Source organism: Myotis daubentonii, chromosome 15 (assembly GCF_963259705.1).
Source record: "Myotis daubentonii chromosome 15, mMyoDau2.1, whole genome shotgun sequence".
NCBI lineage: Eukaryota > Metazoa > Chordata > Mammalia > Chiroptera > Vespertilionidae > Myotis > Myotis daubentonii.
Window position 1 is genome coordinate 25,651,183 of NC_081854.1, and position 18,212 is coordinate 25,669,394.

The 18,212-nt window shown below is 44.0% G+C and overlaps 1 protein-coding gene and 1 pseudogene across 1 annotated transcript in view; both read right to left on the reverse strand.

Moving 5' to 3' along the window:
* Window positions 1-18,212, reverse strand: part of WDR62 (WD repeat domain 62) — a 55,067-nt gene that overhangs the window by 15,850 nt on the left and 21,005 nt on the right. Inside the window, 7 exon segments of the mRNA XM_059666728.1 lie at window positions 47-122; window positions 967-1,088; window positions 1,171-1,238; window positions 5,684-5,809; window positions 9,310-9,401; window positions 10,813-10,991; window positions 12,693-12,830. Coding sequence (XP_059522711.1) covers window positions 47-122; window positions 967-1,088; window positions 1,171-1,238; window positions 5,684-5,809; window positions 9,310-9,401; window positions 10,813-10,991; window positions 12,693-12,830 — 801 coding nt within the window.
* Window positions 7,640-8,977, reverse strand: LOC132216959 (protein SEC13 homolog; annotated as a pseudogene).

An 18,212-nucleotide genomic window follows, 5' to 3' on the forward strand; every position in this document is an offset into this window, starting at 1 on the left:
GTGGGGTCTGTGTTTAGTTTTCACCCTGGGGGCCGTGGCTCCTCACCTTCAGCAGAGACCCTTCATCGCCATGGGAGCCCTTGTAGCATTTCTTCTGCTTTCCATTCATGGTGTTGTAGACTCTGGGGAGGTGGTTGCAGAATATGGCCAACATGGACCCGCCCATCCCCCTCCTCCTCTCTCTGGAAGCCCACTGCCACTGCTTATCCCCCGTTCGATGTCTGGACTGAAATCCCATCTCAGGATGAAATCATGGAAATTACTTATTAGGGTGTCTGTTGAGTTAATGCCTCTCTTCCCTGCCATAGAGCAAGCTTGAGTGCCTGGCACCCAATTTGAATGAGCAAATGAAGGAGGTGAGAACCTCTTTGTGCATGCTATGCCCTCTGGACACTCTCTTCTCCCCTCCTTTGGCACAGTCCTCTGGGTCCTTCACAGTCTCCGTTCAGACATTCCTTCCACCAGACCCTGCTTTATTCCCAGGTGGGTTCAGGTATCTCTCCAGAGCCCACCCCTCTGGCTTCCCCTATCCCAGCCCTGACCACTTCATGCTGTCACTGCCTGGTGAAGTGTCCACTTCTCCTCCACAGGACTGTGAGCTTTGTGAAGGCAGGGCCTGGAGCTGCCCTGCTCACTGCTGCTACTGTCTATCCCAGACAAGTGCTCAGGGAATATAGGTGAAAGAATACATTTATAAGCCATATCAGCACCTCTCAGTCACCCCACATAGGCTTCTGGAGAGCTTGAAGGAACCCTCTGCTAATCTGGAGGCTAAGCCTAGGTGAATCCAGCTCCTAAGAAACACCTGCTGGGTCCCTCTGCCCACTCAGCTTCTCAGGGACCAGATGAGCGGGGTGAAGGAGAGCAGATAGCTCATGAGAAAACAGACTTAACTAGGTCCCATACAGGCCCCACTTATAAAGCAGCCAAGGCCAGGCCGAGTAAGAGCCCAGCGCAGTTCCTTACCTCACATTGCGGTCCTGGCAGGCCACAGCCACGTACTTCTGGGTGATGTCAATATCCATGTCATACAAGGTGGTCTTCTCTGCCACATGGTGAGTACGGACAAAGTGAAGCCCATCGGAGCCCTGGCAGGGCAGGCAGGGCCTTCAAAGGACAACTCTGAAAAGCCCCCAAACCCCAGCCCCCAAGGAGGCCACCTCACTCTACCTGCTGCGCACTGCGAAAGTAGATGCTCTTATCGGCTCCACAGCTGATCATTTGGATGTCTCTGTTGCCTGGAAGAGGAGGAGGTGGTGTATTAGGTCACCACTGGGCCTGACTAGGGCCAGGATCCTAGCTACAGAACTCCACTGCAAGGGAATTCTGCTAGGGGTCAGGGAGGGCTTTCCAGAGGTGAGGAGGGTGCTAGGTGCAGATAGGAGTCTGTAAGATGTGAGCACTGTGTTTGAGGGTGTACAGGTGGAGCAGCTGCAAGGGAGGCCTCTGTTGAACAAGGACAGATAGGGAAACAAAAGCCAGGTACACAGAAGGGGCACCATGTCTAAGACAGGTAGACTTCTGGGAGGCTCATGCCATCAAGAACTATCAGAATATCCCCACATATCTCAGGCCAGGCCCCATGCCACCTGTGCTTCCCTCTGCCTGACTGCTCACTAGCCACTCATTACACAAATGTGACCCAGGGGCTGAGTCACATAGTCTTGTCCCAGGGTGCACAGAGAGTCAGGACAGGACCAGGACTGAAGCCTGGCATTCTCTGGTTAAATGCTGTGCTCTGAACCATGCTTCCTCTTCAAACCTCAGCTTCCTATCTGTATAATGGGCCTATAATGGCCCCTGCCCTAAGAAACAGTGTGAAACCTTTGGAACAGTGGCTGCCACCTGGTAAGCACTTTTATTATTGTTCTTCCTTTATTAAAAATATATTTTTTATTTTTATTGATTTCAAAGAAGAAGGGAGAAATAGAAACATCAATGATGAGAGAGAATCACTGATCGGCTGCTCCTGCACGCCCTCTACTGGGGATCAAGCCTGCAACCTGGGCATGTAACCTGTCCGGGAATTGAACCATGATCTCCTGGTTCATAGATTGATGCTCAACCCCTATGCCACACTGCTTGGGCTATTATTCTTTCTTTATAGAATAATAGCACAAATATCTCACAGAGTTGAGGTGAAAATTAAAAGACAAAATAAATATTCAGAGGCTTGGTACAACAGATGCTGCTCCTTCATGACAAGACATTTGAGAGAGCCCAGGACTGACATGCAAGTTAAGATGTTACTCAAGCAGGAGTCACTGGCTCACAGAAGGGCGTGAGCCATTTGTAGGAGGGAGTGTGACATGAGAAGGACCCAGAGAGGGCCTGCAAGTTACTGTTACTGTTCTGCTTTTTCACCTGGGGTGGTAGATCTAAACATTTAGTAATGTTAGGACCAAGAACAATCAGAACAATCGCTGGCTATAAAAAACTGGTGTAGCCCTGATCGGTTTGGCTCAGTGGATAGAGCGTCGGCCTGGGGACTGAAGGGTCCCAGGTTCGATTCCAGTCAAGGGCATGTACCTTGGTTGCGGGCACATCCGCAGTAGAGGGTGTGCAGGAGGCAGCTAATCGATGTTTCTCCCTCACTGATGTTTCTGATTCTCTATCCCTCTCCCTTCCTCTCTGTAAAAAATCAACAAAATATATATTAAAAAAATTGGTGTATGTGTTCTAGTTCATACCTATTGACTATGAACCTTGATGTGGATATTCACTGTATTACAGTCATGTGCCTCTTAATGATGGGGATATACTCTGAGAAATGTGTTGTCAGGTGACTTTGTCATTGTGATAACATCACAGAGTGCACTTAGATGATACAGCCTATTACATGGTTAGACTGTATGGGATAGCCCATTGCTCCCAGACTATAAGCCTGTACAGCATGTTACTACACAAAATTAAATCAAGCATTAGAGAAAATGATAAGATCAAGAGACTCAGTTAGACAAGGTGTATAAGGCTGCTGCCAGTGTAACACGGCATACTGTTGTGTAGAAAACTGTTTTATAAGTATAAAGAGTACATGCTAAAATATAGTAAATACACAAACCAGTAACTTAGGTGTTTATTATTATTATTATTATTATTATGTACTGCATGTAATTGTATGTGCTATACTTTTTAAAAAATATATATTTTATTGATTTTTTTACAGAGAGGAAGGGAGAGGAATAGAGAGATAGAAACACCAATGAGAGAGAAACATTGATCAGCTGCCTCCTGCACACCCCCTACTGGGGATGTGCCCGCAACCAAGGTACATGCCCTTGACCGGAATCAAACCTGGGACCCTTCAGTCCGCAGGCCGACGCTCTATCCACTGAGCCAAATCGGTTAGGGCATGTATGTGCTATACTTTTATATGACTGGCAGCTAAGATTTGTTTACATCAGCATCACTACAAACACATGAGTACTTTGCATTGTGATATTACAGTGGCTACGATATCACTAGGCCAGTGGTTGGCAAACTGCGGCTCGCGAGCACATGTGGCACTTTGGCCCCTTGAGTATGGCTCTTCCACAAAATACCACGTGCGGGCGCACACGTACAGTGCGATTGAAACTTCATGGCCCATGCGCAGAAGTCGGTTTGCGGAAAGGAGATAGACGAAACAAGTATACAAGACGAGTGTGGATGGGCGAGTTGGAAGGGGTCGACCTCAGCAAACGTACCTCAATCAGATTGAGGACGTTTTTTAGCAAAGGCCAGCTTAGGAGTACCCTAATTAAGTTAATAACAATGTACCTACCTATATAGTTTAAGTTTAAAAAATTTGGCTCTCAAAAGAAATTTCAATCGTTGTACTGTTGATATTTGGCTCTGTTGACTAATGAGTTTGCTGACCACTGCACTAGGCTATAGCAATTTTTCAGTTCCATTATGTTATAGAACCACCTTCATATAGGCAGCCTGATATTGATTGAAATGTTGTCATATGGCACATTTTATATTCTGTAAACTATATGTACTATCTTCTACTTGTTTGGACACACCTCACAGGAAAGAGTTAGAAGACTGAGTCCTTCTTTAGCAGGGTAGTTTCAGACAGGTTAGGACTGACTGGTGCCCAGTTTATATTGACTATTGGTAATGTTTTGAGCATAACCAAGTGAGCCAGTCTGGCAGAGTGGGGCACTTAGGAGCTGGATTTATAAGCTTCATCCTCTCAGACTGGCTGGGGCTCTAATGAAGGCCCACCTTTCAGAAGGTGGCCTAAAGGACCAACTCCTGGCCCAATTATCATCTTTCTTGGATCTAGACCATTTATTAAAGGTGAGGTCAGTGCCCTGGCTGGGTAGCTCAGTTGGTTAGAGAGTCATCCCCATACACCAAGGTTGTGGGTTTGATTCCTGGTCAGGGCACATACAGGAATGAACCAATGAATGTATAGATAAGTGGAACAGCAGATCTCTCTCTATATATATATATTTCTCTCTTTCTCTTCCTCCCTCTCTTCTTCCCTCCATCGCTCTCCTCTCTCTCAAATCAATCAATAAATTAATTTTTTAAAAAAAGGTGAGGGGGGAAAAAAAAGGTGAGGGGGGAAAAAAAGGTGAGGGGCCAAACTGCCAGATTTGCTGATTTATTCTAACTACCTCTAGCCAATGGAAAGAGCAGGGTTTTAAGGATGTCTGAGAAGTTTTAGTTGATCAGCTTTTGTGAGGTCTTCATCAAGACACAGAAAACATAGTTAACTTGTTTTTGCTCAGCGTCCTATCACCTTAGCTAGAGAGGCAGGGCAAGAAGTGGGGAGGACCAAGGGACATTAATACATTCTCAGTCACAAAATTATATGTAAATAACATTTCATAGACAAGAACTTAGACTAGATGAATGTATTCTCCCATGAATATATACTCCTTAAATAGAATTTTGAACATGTGGGATCATTTACATCCCACAGGGCCTGCCTTCCCTCCCCCTTGGAACTCCTGAGGGACAGGGATCTCCATACTGAATCTTTTCAGCCTTGGAAGAATCCCTTTGATTTCCTGGTTGAGCATGAGCTATGGAGAAGGATAGCCATAGGCAAGATCCTAGGCCTGCACCTACTAGCTGTGTGACTCTGGCTATAAAATGGGTTAAGGAAGGGGATACTACTGGGATGGCACAAGGATAATCCCCAGCAAAGAATTAGCCTCCAGCAATTGTCACTGTTACTTATTTTCCTGTCAATGTCACCAGTGCTCATCCTGTCCTCTCATAGGATTGGCACCCTGATTTCTTTTTGGGGACCAGCACTCATCTAGTGCCAGTCCTCCAGGATCAGGAGCGGAGGTAGGCGGTGGCTGGGCACATGAGCGTGACCTGGCCGAAGAGAACCCTCTAAAGCCCTGGCACCAATAGCTGATCTGTAAAGGGCAGGTGCCTCAAACCAGCAAAAGGGAAGTCGGTTCCAATTTCTGCCAAAATGGATAGGAAGGAGGGAGATCTCTCTCCAGTGGCCCAGTGACAACCAAGATCCTGCCCTCCAGAGAAAAGCATAGCTAACAGAGGGAAAGAGTCCTAATAATTTAATTTTTAAAAATTCAACCTTTGGCTCCAGCTGTGTCTGAATCTAGAGTTTGTTTCTCCCTTTTTTTGGTCTAAGCTGAAGAGTTTTTGCTGTTACTTGCAGCCAAAGGAACCCATTAAATGAGGTGGTGGAAGTGGGAGGGAAGGGACTTACCTGCAAATTTGATGGCCGTGATGGAGGAGGAGTGGTCATCCAGGGTCTGCTCCAGGTTGTAGTTCTTCTCCACGTTCAGCACATGGATCAGTCGGTCCCGACTGGCCGAGGCAAGCAAGGTAAGCCCTGTGAGTGGAGAGGGTGGCCCTGGGTTCCCCGGAGACTACTTGATGCCGTGGCCTCCTAGAGAGCAGCATGGCTGAACTTTCCAGGTCTTTGGTTCCATAATTGCTGCTAACTTGCTCCAAACCCAGAAAGGGAACACTCCCTTAGCTCCGTGCAATCTTTCCCCAATCCCCCCAAATCCTGGCATTTCACATCCCATTAATCCAGGCATTAATCCAGCAGACATTGTAATAGAGCCCAGCACTCCTTCCTACACCTTGGCATGCCAGGTGAAGCCCTATTAACTTCTCAGCTTCCCCAAAACACTGCCCCTTCACTCTCTGAGCTCTGACTACATGGGCCTTGTCCAGGCCCTACTGACTACCAACCCACTGCCACACTTCCTTCTATCACTAGGCCTTCCCTGCTGGGCCCTTTATTTATTTATTTTTAAATATATTTTTATTGATTTCAGAGAAGAAGGAAGACAGAGAGAGAAATAGAAACATCAATGATGAGAGAGAGTCATTGATAGCTGCCTCCTGCATGCCCCACACTGGGGATTGAGCCCGCAACTCGGGCATGTGCCCTGACTAGAAATCAAACCATGACCTCCTGGTTCATAGATCAACACTCAACCATTGAGCCACTCCAGCCAGGCCCTGCTGGCCCCTTTAGACCGTGCCTACGCTGTTCACCTGGTACATCTGAGGTCTAACATACAACTAGAGGTGGAAGGGAACTCAGGAAAGATAAACTGAATAAAGAGAGATTCAAAGAAAGTTTAGTGGGATAGAGGGTGCCAGGGAAGGAAGAAGGAAAGAAGAGCATGGGAAAGATCATTAACATATGAGGATATACCTCTGCCTAAGTTACATTCCTACCAAGAATGTATTATCGAAATCAAATTATGAGGAAAACAGACAAACCCAAATTGAAGGAAACTCTATAAAATGATTGGTCTAGCCCTGGTTGTGTTTCTCAATGGTTACAGTGCTGGCCCACCCACTGAAGGGTCGTGGGATCAATTCCCGGTCGAGGGCACACACCTGGGTTACAGGTTCGATCCTGGCAACCAATAGATGCGTCTCTCTTATATTGATGTTTCTCTCTCCTCTCTCTCTCTTTTTTTTCTCTCTCTCTCCCTCCCTCGTTTCCCTCGCTCTTTCTCTCATGTGAACCTGGATTGGAAAAACAAAGGTGCTAAAAGGACAATATTGGGACACTTGGCAAAATGTGAATAAGGACCATAAGATGACAATATAGCATCAAAATGAAACTCCCACATTTGATAAGCCCTAGGAAATGCTCACAGAAGCATTTAAAGGTGAATGGGCATCATACCTACAATTTACTAGTACTCTCAAATAGTTTAGTAAAAAAGAGAATGTATATGCTATTATTTTATTACATGTGTGTATATATACACACAAACACAGAGAGAGAAATGGAGAAAGGGGAAGCAGATAAAGTCATTATACAGTCACAGAGTCAGACAGAATTTAAAAGAAAAAAACGTGGAGAATCTGACTAAAGAACATGTGGGTGTTCATTATAATATTCTTTTTTTTTTAAAATTGATTTTTTACAGAGAGGAGGGGAGAGGGATAGAGAGTTAGAAACATCGATGAGAGAGAAACATAGATCAGCTGCCTCCTGCACACTCCCTAGTGAGGATGTGCCCGCAACCAAGGTACATGCCCTTGACCGGAATCGAACCTGGGACCCTTGAGTCCGCAGGCGGACGCTCTATCCACTGAGCCAAACCGGTTACGGCCATTATAATATATATATATATATATATATATATATATATATATATATATATATATATATATATATATATATATATTTTTATAAACAGCATGTTTAATTACTTTGGAAACAAAAACTCCCAAATAATGCCTGAACCCAAAAGGTACATAAAAATGGCCAAAAAATATTTTTAAATAATAGATCATTTGTAGTTTCTCCCTCATAATGAGTGCTTTTTAAATTACAAACCATATCAAATCATGTTAAGGCAGATGATCAATCTCGTTGCAGTTTTAACTATTCCTGGGAAAGTCATCTTGTTGGAGCGCTTCCTTGCCGCTGTTTGGTCAGTTGGTCCAGGAATTGGCAGGTGGGGAGCTGGGCCCGCCAGTCTTGTCACTGCTCGTTCTGCTGGCCCTCTGTGACGGAAGCAGACACGGAACCCTGGCCCTTGTTGACATCACTGATGCACACCCACTGCCCGTCGACTAACTCCTTCCACAGGGTCACCTTATTATCTCCACCCGAGACGGCCAGAATGTTGGCTGTGATGGACCAACTCACGTGCCACACAACATCATTGAACTTGTGCAGTAGTTTAGGAGACCACGTATTGCTTGAGGCATCGTCACAGGTCCAAATGAACACATGACCATCCTGGGAACAACTGGCGATGGTGCTGGTGGGGAGACCAATGGAAGGGGCCCAGGCCATGTCTCGAACCCAGTCACTGTGTGCTTCCAGCTTCTGTTCCTCCTTCCACTAGCCATCCTCTCCCTCCTTCCACAGCTTGATGAGGTTGTCACAGCCGCCTGAGGCAAATTTCTTGATGTAGTTGGGCTTCTGTCCTGAAGGCTGGTCTATGAGGCTTCCAGGTACAACAGCAGGGGCCCAGCTGATGGCAGTGCAGCATTGTTGATCTTCTTCACGTCCCACTGGCCTTCCCCAGTGTAGGTCAGCAGGGAGATGGCCTCATCTGAGCTCCCAAAGGCCAGGATTAGGCCGTAGTCATGGGGGGCCCAGCACACAGAATTTACTGAGGAGTCGTGTCCTGTGTGTTCGTGCGTCTTCTCCCAGGTGCCGTTTTCCTCTTTCCAGATAATAACTTTTCGGTCATAGGAGCAGGATGCCAGGATATTGCCATACATGGGGTGGGCCCAGGCCACTTGCCACACTGGTCCTTCATGACCCGAGGTCTGCGATGAGGATCTGCCCTCTGTTGCGTACATCAAAGATTTTGACGGACCTGTCTGATGAGCAGGTTGCCAGGCGGGTGCCATAGTAGTCCATCTGGGCATCGTGAATCATGTCCTCATGGGAGGTGTCCACAGTGTTAATTACTGACACCATGGCTGCAGCGGCGGTGGCTCCCGGCCTCGGACGTCGCAGCTCCCAGCGGCGCCTCCGACACCTCACTTCCCTATAATATTCTTGTAATTTTTCTGTAGGCATTAAACCTTTTTGAAAATAGCATGTTTAACTATCAATCTATCTTCATTAGCAGAGGATGAACTTATTCATACATTCGGCATTCACCTCTTCAGGGGACTGGGCACCAGGGTAAGCAAGTCAAGTCCAGTCCTGCCTGCCAGTGCCTTGCTTTCTGGAGTCCTAGTCACCTTGGTCCCAGGGCCCAAGACAGGGGCCCTTATTAAACACAGGACTTCCAGCTGTCATTCAGAGTCCTACCAGATACCAATTACCCCTCTATGTGTCTCTGCCGGGGGGGGGGCCACTCCCCTGCCTTCCCCCTGCCACGGGCTCACCAGTCTCAGGCTTGGAGTACTCCAGGCATAGCACCTCAGCATCATGGGCCTCCATCTTGACCAGCTCATCCATGAAATGCAGCTCATGGATCCTGGGAGACATACATTGACTGCTATACCCTTCTCGGAGGGCCCTCCCACCCCTGCTCCCACCCCGGGCACTCTGCCATTGCCAGGCAGGTGACATGGAGAACTAGTTTAGAGATACCCAACCACTGTTATCATCTAGAAACATGTCATCTTAAAGGAAATGTGGGAGTATAACAGTGAGCACCCAGCCCTTTGTGGTTCCATGGGCCAGATCTAGGACAGTCCTCTGGGGAAAACAAGGGTTAGGGCAGAGGTGTATCAGAGGTAATCCCAGAGGGAAGGGGGAGCAGGGGTCAGAGGTCATATTCAAGGATAGAACCTATAGGGGGAACATTTGATTCCAATCTGTCATTCTTAAAGAGTCTTAAATCTAGACTTTCCTCATTCTCTCCAAATGAAATAAAACAATCAAGAGGTCATCCAGAGTTGAAATAAGAGACAATCATCCCAATTTCTCTCTCTCTACATATGTAATCCTAGCCTAGCCCAGGGGTGGGCAAACTTTTTGACTCGAGGGCTACAGTGGGTTCTTAAACTGGACCGGAGGGCCGGAACAAAAGCATGGATGGAGTGTTCGTGTGAACTAATATAAATTCAAAGTAAACATCATTACATAAAAGGGTACGGTCTTTTTTTTTTTTCAGTTTTATTCATTTCAAACGGGCCGGATCCAGCCTACGGGCCATAGTTTGCCCACGGCTGGCTGGCCTAGCCACTTGGCCTCTCTTAACTCAGTTAACCCATCTGAAAATGGGGTTGATAGCAGCACTTACATCGAGGGTCAATGAGAATACTAAATTGGTCGTTACACACAGTATCAGGCGAGTGGCCAGCCCGGGGTAAGAGTGCTGTGCCCACGTAGCTCTTGTTACTGTTTTTGTCATTCATGGCAGACAGCAGCCCACTGATACATTCTGTTTGCCTCATGTGGTGGTTGATATCAAAACAGTTGCCAGCATTTAAAGAAATAATAGAATTTTCACAGAAAAAAATCCTGCACTTTCTGTTCTTCTTGGACAATGAGAACACATGACAGCTTAGAGGATGTGTCTCTAGTTTCCCTGGCCCCTTCCATCCCTTGACAGCCCCAGTACCCATGTGGTCACAGCTGTCATTCATCAACTTAAACCTGGTCCCTTTAACAGGGCTCATATGCCACCAGCGCCTACTGAGCCAGTAACATCTTGAAAAACCTCTGCAGTGAGGTCCCAGTAGCTACTTCCATCTCAGCCCTTTTGGAAGACACTTCTTTGCATAAGTTCCAAGGGGTGGCTGGTAACAGAATTACTACTCACAGCCCCTCATTCTCAATGAGTAGCTGGAGTTGCAAAGGCCAGGGTTCCTCCCCACCACCCTGAGTACCTGAGCCTGAACTGGAAAGTGTACACTGGACACCCACAAGGGCCCACTTGCCTCAGATTTCCACTTCGGTCGCCTGAAGCCAAGTGTTGGCCATCAGGACTGACTTGCATGACTCGTACCCCGGCTTTCACGTCCAGAGGTGTCCCATTCTCACTACCCCGGTCTGGGAAGTGTGACATGTCCTGAAGGTGCTGGATGTCATTCTCTACATACACTACCTTCAGTAGGGTCTGCAGGAAAGAGAGGGCTGAAGTCAGTACTGTGAGATGGTCTGAAACACCTCTGAAATTTTGTATCCCAAGAGCCAGTCTCCCATTCTTCATTAGTAAACAGAACTCCAATTTTGACCTGGGAGGTTCACTACTCAGAATAATAACTATGTTTCCCAGCCTCTCTTGCAGCTAGATGAGGCTCTGTGAATAAATTCTGGTCAATGAGATGTAAAGCAAGCGAGAACCCTTCTGCTTCTTTCTTGCTGCCTGAAATTCACTGATATAATGACCGGAACTCTAGCAGCCATTTTGGATGATAAAGAGCAAAGTGAGAGCTAGAAGGCTCTTGAATCTCTGAGGGCTTCCTGCAGCTGCCATAACAGCTTGAACTGATTACCTCTATACTATTTTTATGAGTCAGAAAACAAAAAATTTTACCTCTTGTTTTGGGATTTTCTATTGTATACAGCCAAATATAATATGTATATCACAGGTGCAGAGGAGAAGATGCTATAGCATTGGGGTGGAGGGTGAAGGGAGTAGTAAAGGAATACCTGCTATACACTCCCTACATTAATGACCTTTTTTAAAAATATATATATTTTATTGATTTTTCACAGAGAGGAAGAGGGAGGGATAGAGAGTTAGAAACATCAATGAGAGAGAAAAATTGATCAGCTGCCTCCTGTACACCTCCTACTGGGAATGTGTCTGCAACCAAGGTACATGCCCTTGACCAGAATCAAGCCTGGGACCTTTCAGTCCACAGGCCGATGCTCTATCCACTGAGCCAAACCGGTTAGGGCATTAATGGTCTTTTTTCCCCCAGCACCATGGACTTCTCACCAATCTCTTTCCCACCTCGGGGCCTTTGCACAAGCTGTTCCTTTGGCATGGGACACTTTCCCTGCCCCTCTTCACTCCTACCAATCCTCCATATCTCACTGTAGTTGTCTTTCCTCCAGGAAGTTGCCTCTGATGCCACAAGTAAGATCAGATGACTCTGTTATATATCCTACTAGCACTATGCAATTTTCTTTCATGGTGCTTACTATGCTTATATCACAATTTGTACAGTTATTGGTTCACTCTCTGCCTCCCCCACTAGACTTTGGGTGCCATGAGTACAGAAGGGTCTATCTTAGTCACTGATGTGTCTCCAGCATGTAGCATACACAGACCTTAATAAGTATCTTCAGAATAAACAAATGCATGATTCAGGTCTCAGTTCCTCAGAGAAACTCCCTTAGTGACCTAGCAATACCAAACATTTCTTCAGCAAAATGTTTTCTCCCCAGCCTCACCTCATGGCTCTCTCTGGGGTCCTGCCAGCACTCCTACCCATGGCCTTACTGCATGGCGGCTAGTTGACAGAGGAAGCCCTGCCTGGCTTGGTTGATGGACCTAAGAGCTCTCCTAAGGAGCTCTAACTGAAGATTTGCGGAGCAATTTCTCTTCTGTTGAGTATGTCAGGTTGCCTGGAGTGGCTGGGTAGACACACCTGGACAGCAGCTGCTCACTGGCAGAAAGAGAGCTATTCTACTCAGAAGGAAAGAGAGGGAGAGAGAGAAACAAAAAAGTAACCTGCCTTGGTTTCTGGTTCCTGCCCCGAGTGCAGTCTAATAGCAAGATCCTATAAAACGTCCTCCTGTCTCAATGTCCTAGCTTAAAGCAGGTCTTTGTTCTTCCTAAAAGATGGTTCACCTTGAAGTCACTCACATTACTGAAGATGTTTTTCTGCCAGGGAGAGTCAGGGCTGCTATTTATGTTCCAGAAGCGAATGGTGTTGTCTGAGGAACAAGTCAGAAAAGATCCAGTTGGCAGACAAGCTCTCTGATCTTCAAACTCAGGATACACCTACAGTTCCCAGATAACAAGGCAAAGGGCAATTCATTACAAACACTTCAATGACAGCACTATGATATACTGTTGCATTTTGGTGGGGAAAAGTAAGTTGCAGAGCCCTAGCCAGCATGGCTCCCTGGTTGGGGCGTTGGCCCGCACATCAAAGGGTCACGAGTTTGATTCCAGGACAAGGGCACGTCGTATCTGGGTTTCGGGTTCACTCCCCACTCCTGTTCGGGGTGCCTATGAGAGGCAACCAGTCGATGTGTCTTTCTCACATTGATGTTTTTTTTTCTCTCTCCTTCCCTCCCTCTTTCTCTGAAAAGCAATAGAAAAAATATCCTCAGCTGAGGATTAACAAAACAACAAAAAAGTAAGTTGCAGATAAATAAGCATGATTTAATGCTTTCTATGTTAAAAATAAGCAAGAGAAAAGGGACACAAAATGCTACCATGTATCGTCCACGTGCCCCATCTTCAGCCCAGGCCTTAAAACATCCCCACAAATAAACATCCAAGAAAAATTGGCAGCTCTCCAAACACAAAAGGAAACAAGGTACCATGAGCAAGCAGCAGCATATACATCAGACAGAATAAAAATAACTATTAATATGTTTAAAGAAATAGAACTTTGACAAGATTGAAAGTATGAGTAGCCAACCAGAAACTATAAAGAATAACTAAGCAGGGTTGAAAAAGAACAAAATAAAATTGTTTCTAGATCTATAAATTCAACGCACTTCCCATTAAAATACCAACGACATACTTCAGAGATCTAGAACGAACTTTCCAAAAATTCATCTGGAATAAAAGAAGACCCCGAATAGCTGCAGCAATCCTGAAAAAGAACAAAGTAGGTGGGATCTCAATACCAGATATCAAGTTGTATTACAAAGCCACTGTTCTCAAAACTGCCTGGTACTGGCACAAGAATAGGCATATAGATCAATGGAATAGAATAGAGATCCCAGAAATCGGCCCGAACCAATATGCTCAATTAATATTTGACAAAGGAGGCAAGAACATACAATGGACCCAAGATAGTCTCTTCAATAAATGGTGTTGGGAAAATTGGACAGATATATGCAAGAAAATGAAACTAGACCACCAACTTACACCATACACAAAAATAAACTCAAAATGGATAAAGGACTTAAATGTACGACAGGAAACCATAAAAATTCTAGAAGAATCCAAAGGCAACAAAATCTCAGACATATGCCGAAGCAATTTCTTCACTGATACAGCTCCTAGGGCACTTGAAGCTAAAGAGAAAATGAACAAATGGGACTACATCAAAATAAAAAGCTTCTGCACAGCAAAAGAAACCATCAACAAAACAACGAGAAAACCCACTGTGTGGGAAAACATATTTGCCAATGACATATCTGATAAGGGCCTAATCTCCAAAATTTATAGGGAACTCATACAACTTAACAAAAGGAAGATAAACAATCCAATCAAAAAATGGACAAAGGACCTAAATAGACACCTTTCAAAAGAGGACATTCAGAAAGCCAAGAGACATATGAAAACATGCTCAAAGTCACTAATCATCCGAGAGATGCAAATCAAAACAGCAATGAGGTACCATCTCACACCTGTCAGACTGGCTATCATCAACAAATCAACAAACGACAAGTGCTGGAGAGGATGTGGAGAAAAAGGAACACTTGTGCACTGCTGGTGGGAATGCAGACTGGTGCAGCCACTATGGAAGACAGTATGGAGCTTCCTTAAAAAACTGAAAATGGAACTCCCATTTGACCCTGTGACCCCACTTCTAGGAATATATCCCAAGAAACCAGAAACACCAATCAGAAAGGATATATGCACCCCTATGTTCATAGCAGCACAATTCACCATAGCTAAGATCTGGAAACAGCCTAAGTGCCCATCAGTAGATGAATGGATTAGAAAACTGTGGTACATCTACACGATGGAATACTATGCTGCTCTAAAAAGGAAGGAACTCTTACCATTTGCAACGTCATGGATGGAACTGGAGAGCATTATGCTAAGTGAAATAAGCCAGTCAATAAAGGAAAAATACCACATGATCTCACTCATTCATGGACAATAGAGACCATTATAAACTTTTGAACAATAATAGATACAGAGGCAGAGCTGCCTCAAACAGATTGTTAAACTGCAGCGGGAAGGCTGGGGAGGGTTGGGGGGCAGGAGGTAGGGGGGTAAGAGATCAACTAAAGGACTTGTATGCATGCATATAAGCATAACCAATGGACATAAGACACTGGGTGATAGGGGAGGCTAGGGGACTGTCTAGGGCGGGGGGATAAAATGGATACATATGTAATACCCCTTTTAATACTTTAAGCAATAACAAAAAAAAAAAAAAAAGAAGAAAATTCACATGGTCATTAAAACTGATACAGAGGCCTAGCCGGTTTGGCTCAGTGGATAGAGTGTCGGCCTACAGACTGAAGGGTCCCAGGTTCGATTCCAGTCAAGGGCATGTACCTTGGTTGTGGGCACAACCTCAGTGGGGTGTGTGCAGAAGGCAGGTGATCAATGTTTCTCTCTCATCGATGTTTCTAACTCTCTCTCCTCTCCCTTCCTCTCTGTAAAAAATCAATAAAATATATTAAAAAAGAAAAAAAAATTGTTTCTAGAAGTGAAAAATAGACAAGGGAAACAAAAGAATGACCACCCCAAAATCAATGTCTTTTTTATACACCAATAATGAATTCTCAGAAAGAGAAACTAAACAAACAATCCAATTCACTACCGCAACAACAAAAAAATTAAGATACTTAGGAATAAACTTAACCAAGGAGGTAAAGGACCTGTACTTGGAAAACTACAGGACATTAAAAAAAGAGATAAAGATATAAACAAGTGGAAGAATATACTGTGTTCATGGATTGGTAGAATTAAAATGTCCATACTACTCAAAGCAATCTACAGATTCAATGCCATTCCTACTAAAATACCAATGGCATATTTCACAGATCTAAAACAAGTACTCCAAAAATTTGTATGGAACCAAAACAGACCTCTAATAGCTACAACAATCTTGAGAAAGAAGAACAAAGTTGGAGGGATCACAATACCAGATATCAAGTTATACTACAAAGCCACAGTAATCAAAACAGCCTGGTACTGGCACAAGAAGAGGCATATAGATCAATGGAACAGAATAGACTTCAGAAATTGACCCAAGCCATTAGGCTCAATTAATATTTGACGAAGGAGGCAAGAACACACAATAGAGTCAAGACAGTCTCATCAATAAATGGTGTTGGGAAAATTGGACCAATACATGCAAAAAAAAAAAAAAAGAAAGAAACTAGACCACCAACTTACACCATACATAAGAATAAACTCAAAATAGATAAAAATGTTTAGATGTAAGTTGTGAAACCATAAATATCCTAAAAGAAACCACAGGCAACAAAATCTCAGACATCTCTCATTGTAATATATTTACGGATACATCTCGCAGGGTAAATAAAACTAAGGAGAAAATAAACAAATAGGACTACATCAATATAAAAAGCTTCTACACGGCAAAAGAAACCATCAACAAAACGAAAAGGTAGCCCAGTATGGGAGAACATATTTGTCAATGATACATCTGATAAAGGGTTAATATCCAAAATATGTAAGGAACTCATACAACCTAACAAAAGGAAGACAAACAACCCAACTAAAAAATGGGCAAAGGACCTAAGTAGACACTTCTCCAAAGTAGACATATGAAAAAATACTCGAAGTCAGTGATCATCAGAGAGATGCAAATTAAAAGGAATATTAGGTATCACTTCACACCTGTCAGAATAGCTATCAACAAATTAATAAACAAATGCTGGCCAAGATGTGGAGAAAAGGGAACCCTAGTACCAGAATGCAGATTGGTATAGCCATTATGGAAAACAGTATACATAACTCATGGACACAGACAATAGGGAGGTGCAGGCCTGGGGTCGGGCTAGAGGGGTCAATGGATGAAAAAAGGAGACATATATAATATTTTCAACAATAAAGATATCTTTTTTAAAAATTGGGCAAAGGACCTAAACAGATACATCTCCAAAATGGACATACAGATGGCCAAGAGACACATGAAAAAATGCTCAAAGTCACTGATCATCAGAGAGAGGCAATTAAAATCACACTGAGGTATCACCTTTGACCTATAAGAATGGCTACCAACAGCAAGTGACAAGTGCTGGCGAGGATGTGGAGAAAAGGCAACTCTAGTACACTGCTGGTGGGAATGCAATCTGGTGCAGTCATTATGGAAAAACAGTATGGAATTACCTCAAAAAATTAAATATGGAACTGCCATTTGACCCAGTGATCCCACGTCTAGGAATATATCCTAAGAAACCCGAAACATCAATCAGAAAGAATATATGCATCCCTAGGTTCAGAGCAGCACAATTTACAATAGCTAAGATTTGGAAACAGCCCAAGTGCCCATCAGTAGACAAGTGGATAAAAAAGCTGTGGTACATTTACATCATGGAATACTATGCTGCAGTAAAAAGGAAGGAAGGATCTCTTACCCGTTGAGACAGCATGGAGGGACCAGAGAGTATTATGCTAAAAGAAATAAGCCAGTCAGAGAAAGAAAAGTATCACATGATCCCACTCATGTGGAATCTAATGAACAAAATAAACTGTTGAACAAAATAGATCCACAGACATAGAACAAACTATTGACTCTCAGATGGAAGGCAGGAGGTCGAGGGGTGGGGGGGAAGAAATCAACCAAAGAACTTGTATGTGTATATGCATAACCCATGGACACTGACAATAGGGAGGTGTAGGCCTGGGACAGGGGGTGGGAGTAGGCTATAAGAAGTCAAAGGGCGGAGGGCCCATATGTAATACTTTCAACAATAAAGTTTTTTTCAAAAAAAGGAAACATTATGCTTAAATGAAAGAAATCAGACACAAAGTCCACATATTCTATGATTCCATTTATATGAAATATTCAGAAAAGGCAAATCCATACCGACAGAAAGCAGATTAGTTGTTATTGGGGTAATAGGCAGTGATTGTTTAATGATTACAGACAGTTTTCTTTTGGGGCGATGAAAATGTTTCAGAACTAGACAGTAGTAGCTATTGCAGAACACTGTGAATATACTAAATGCCACTGAATTGTACATGTTATAATGATTTAAATGATAAATTTTGTGTTACGTGTATTTTACAATATATATGTACCCTTAAAATCCCCCAAATAAATCAGGTCAAAAGGGATAGATTCTAGTACAGTGATGGCGAACCTATGACACATGTGTCAGAGGTGGCACGTGAACTCATTTTTTTGGTTGATTTTTCTTTGTTAAATGGCATTTAAATATATAAAATAAATATCAAAAATATAAATCTTTGTTTTACTATGGTTGCAAATAT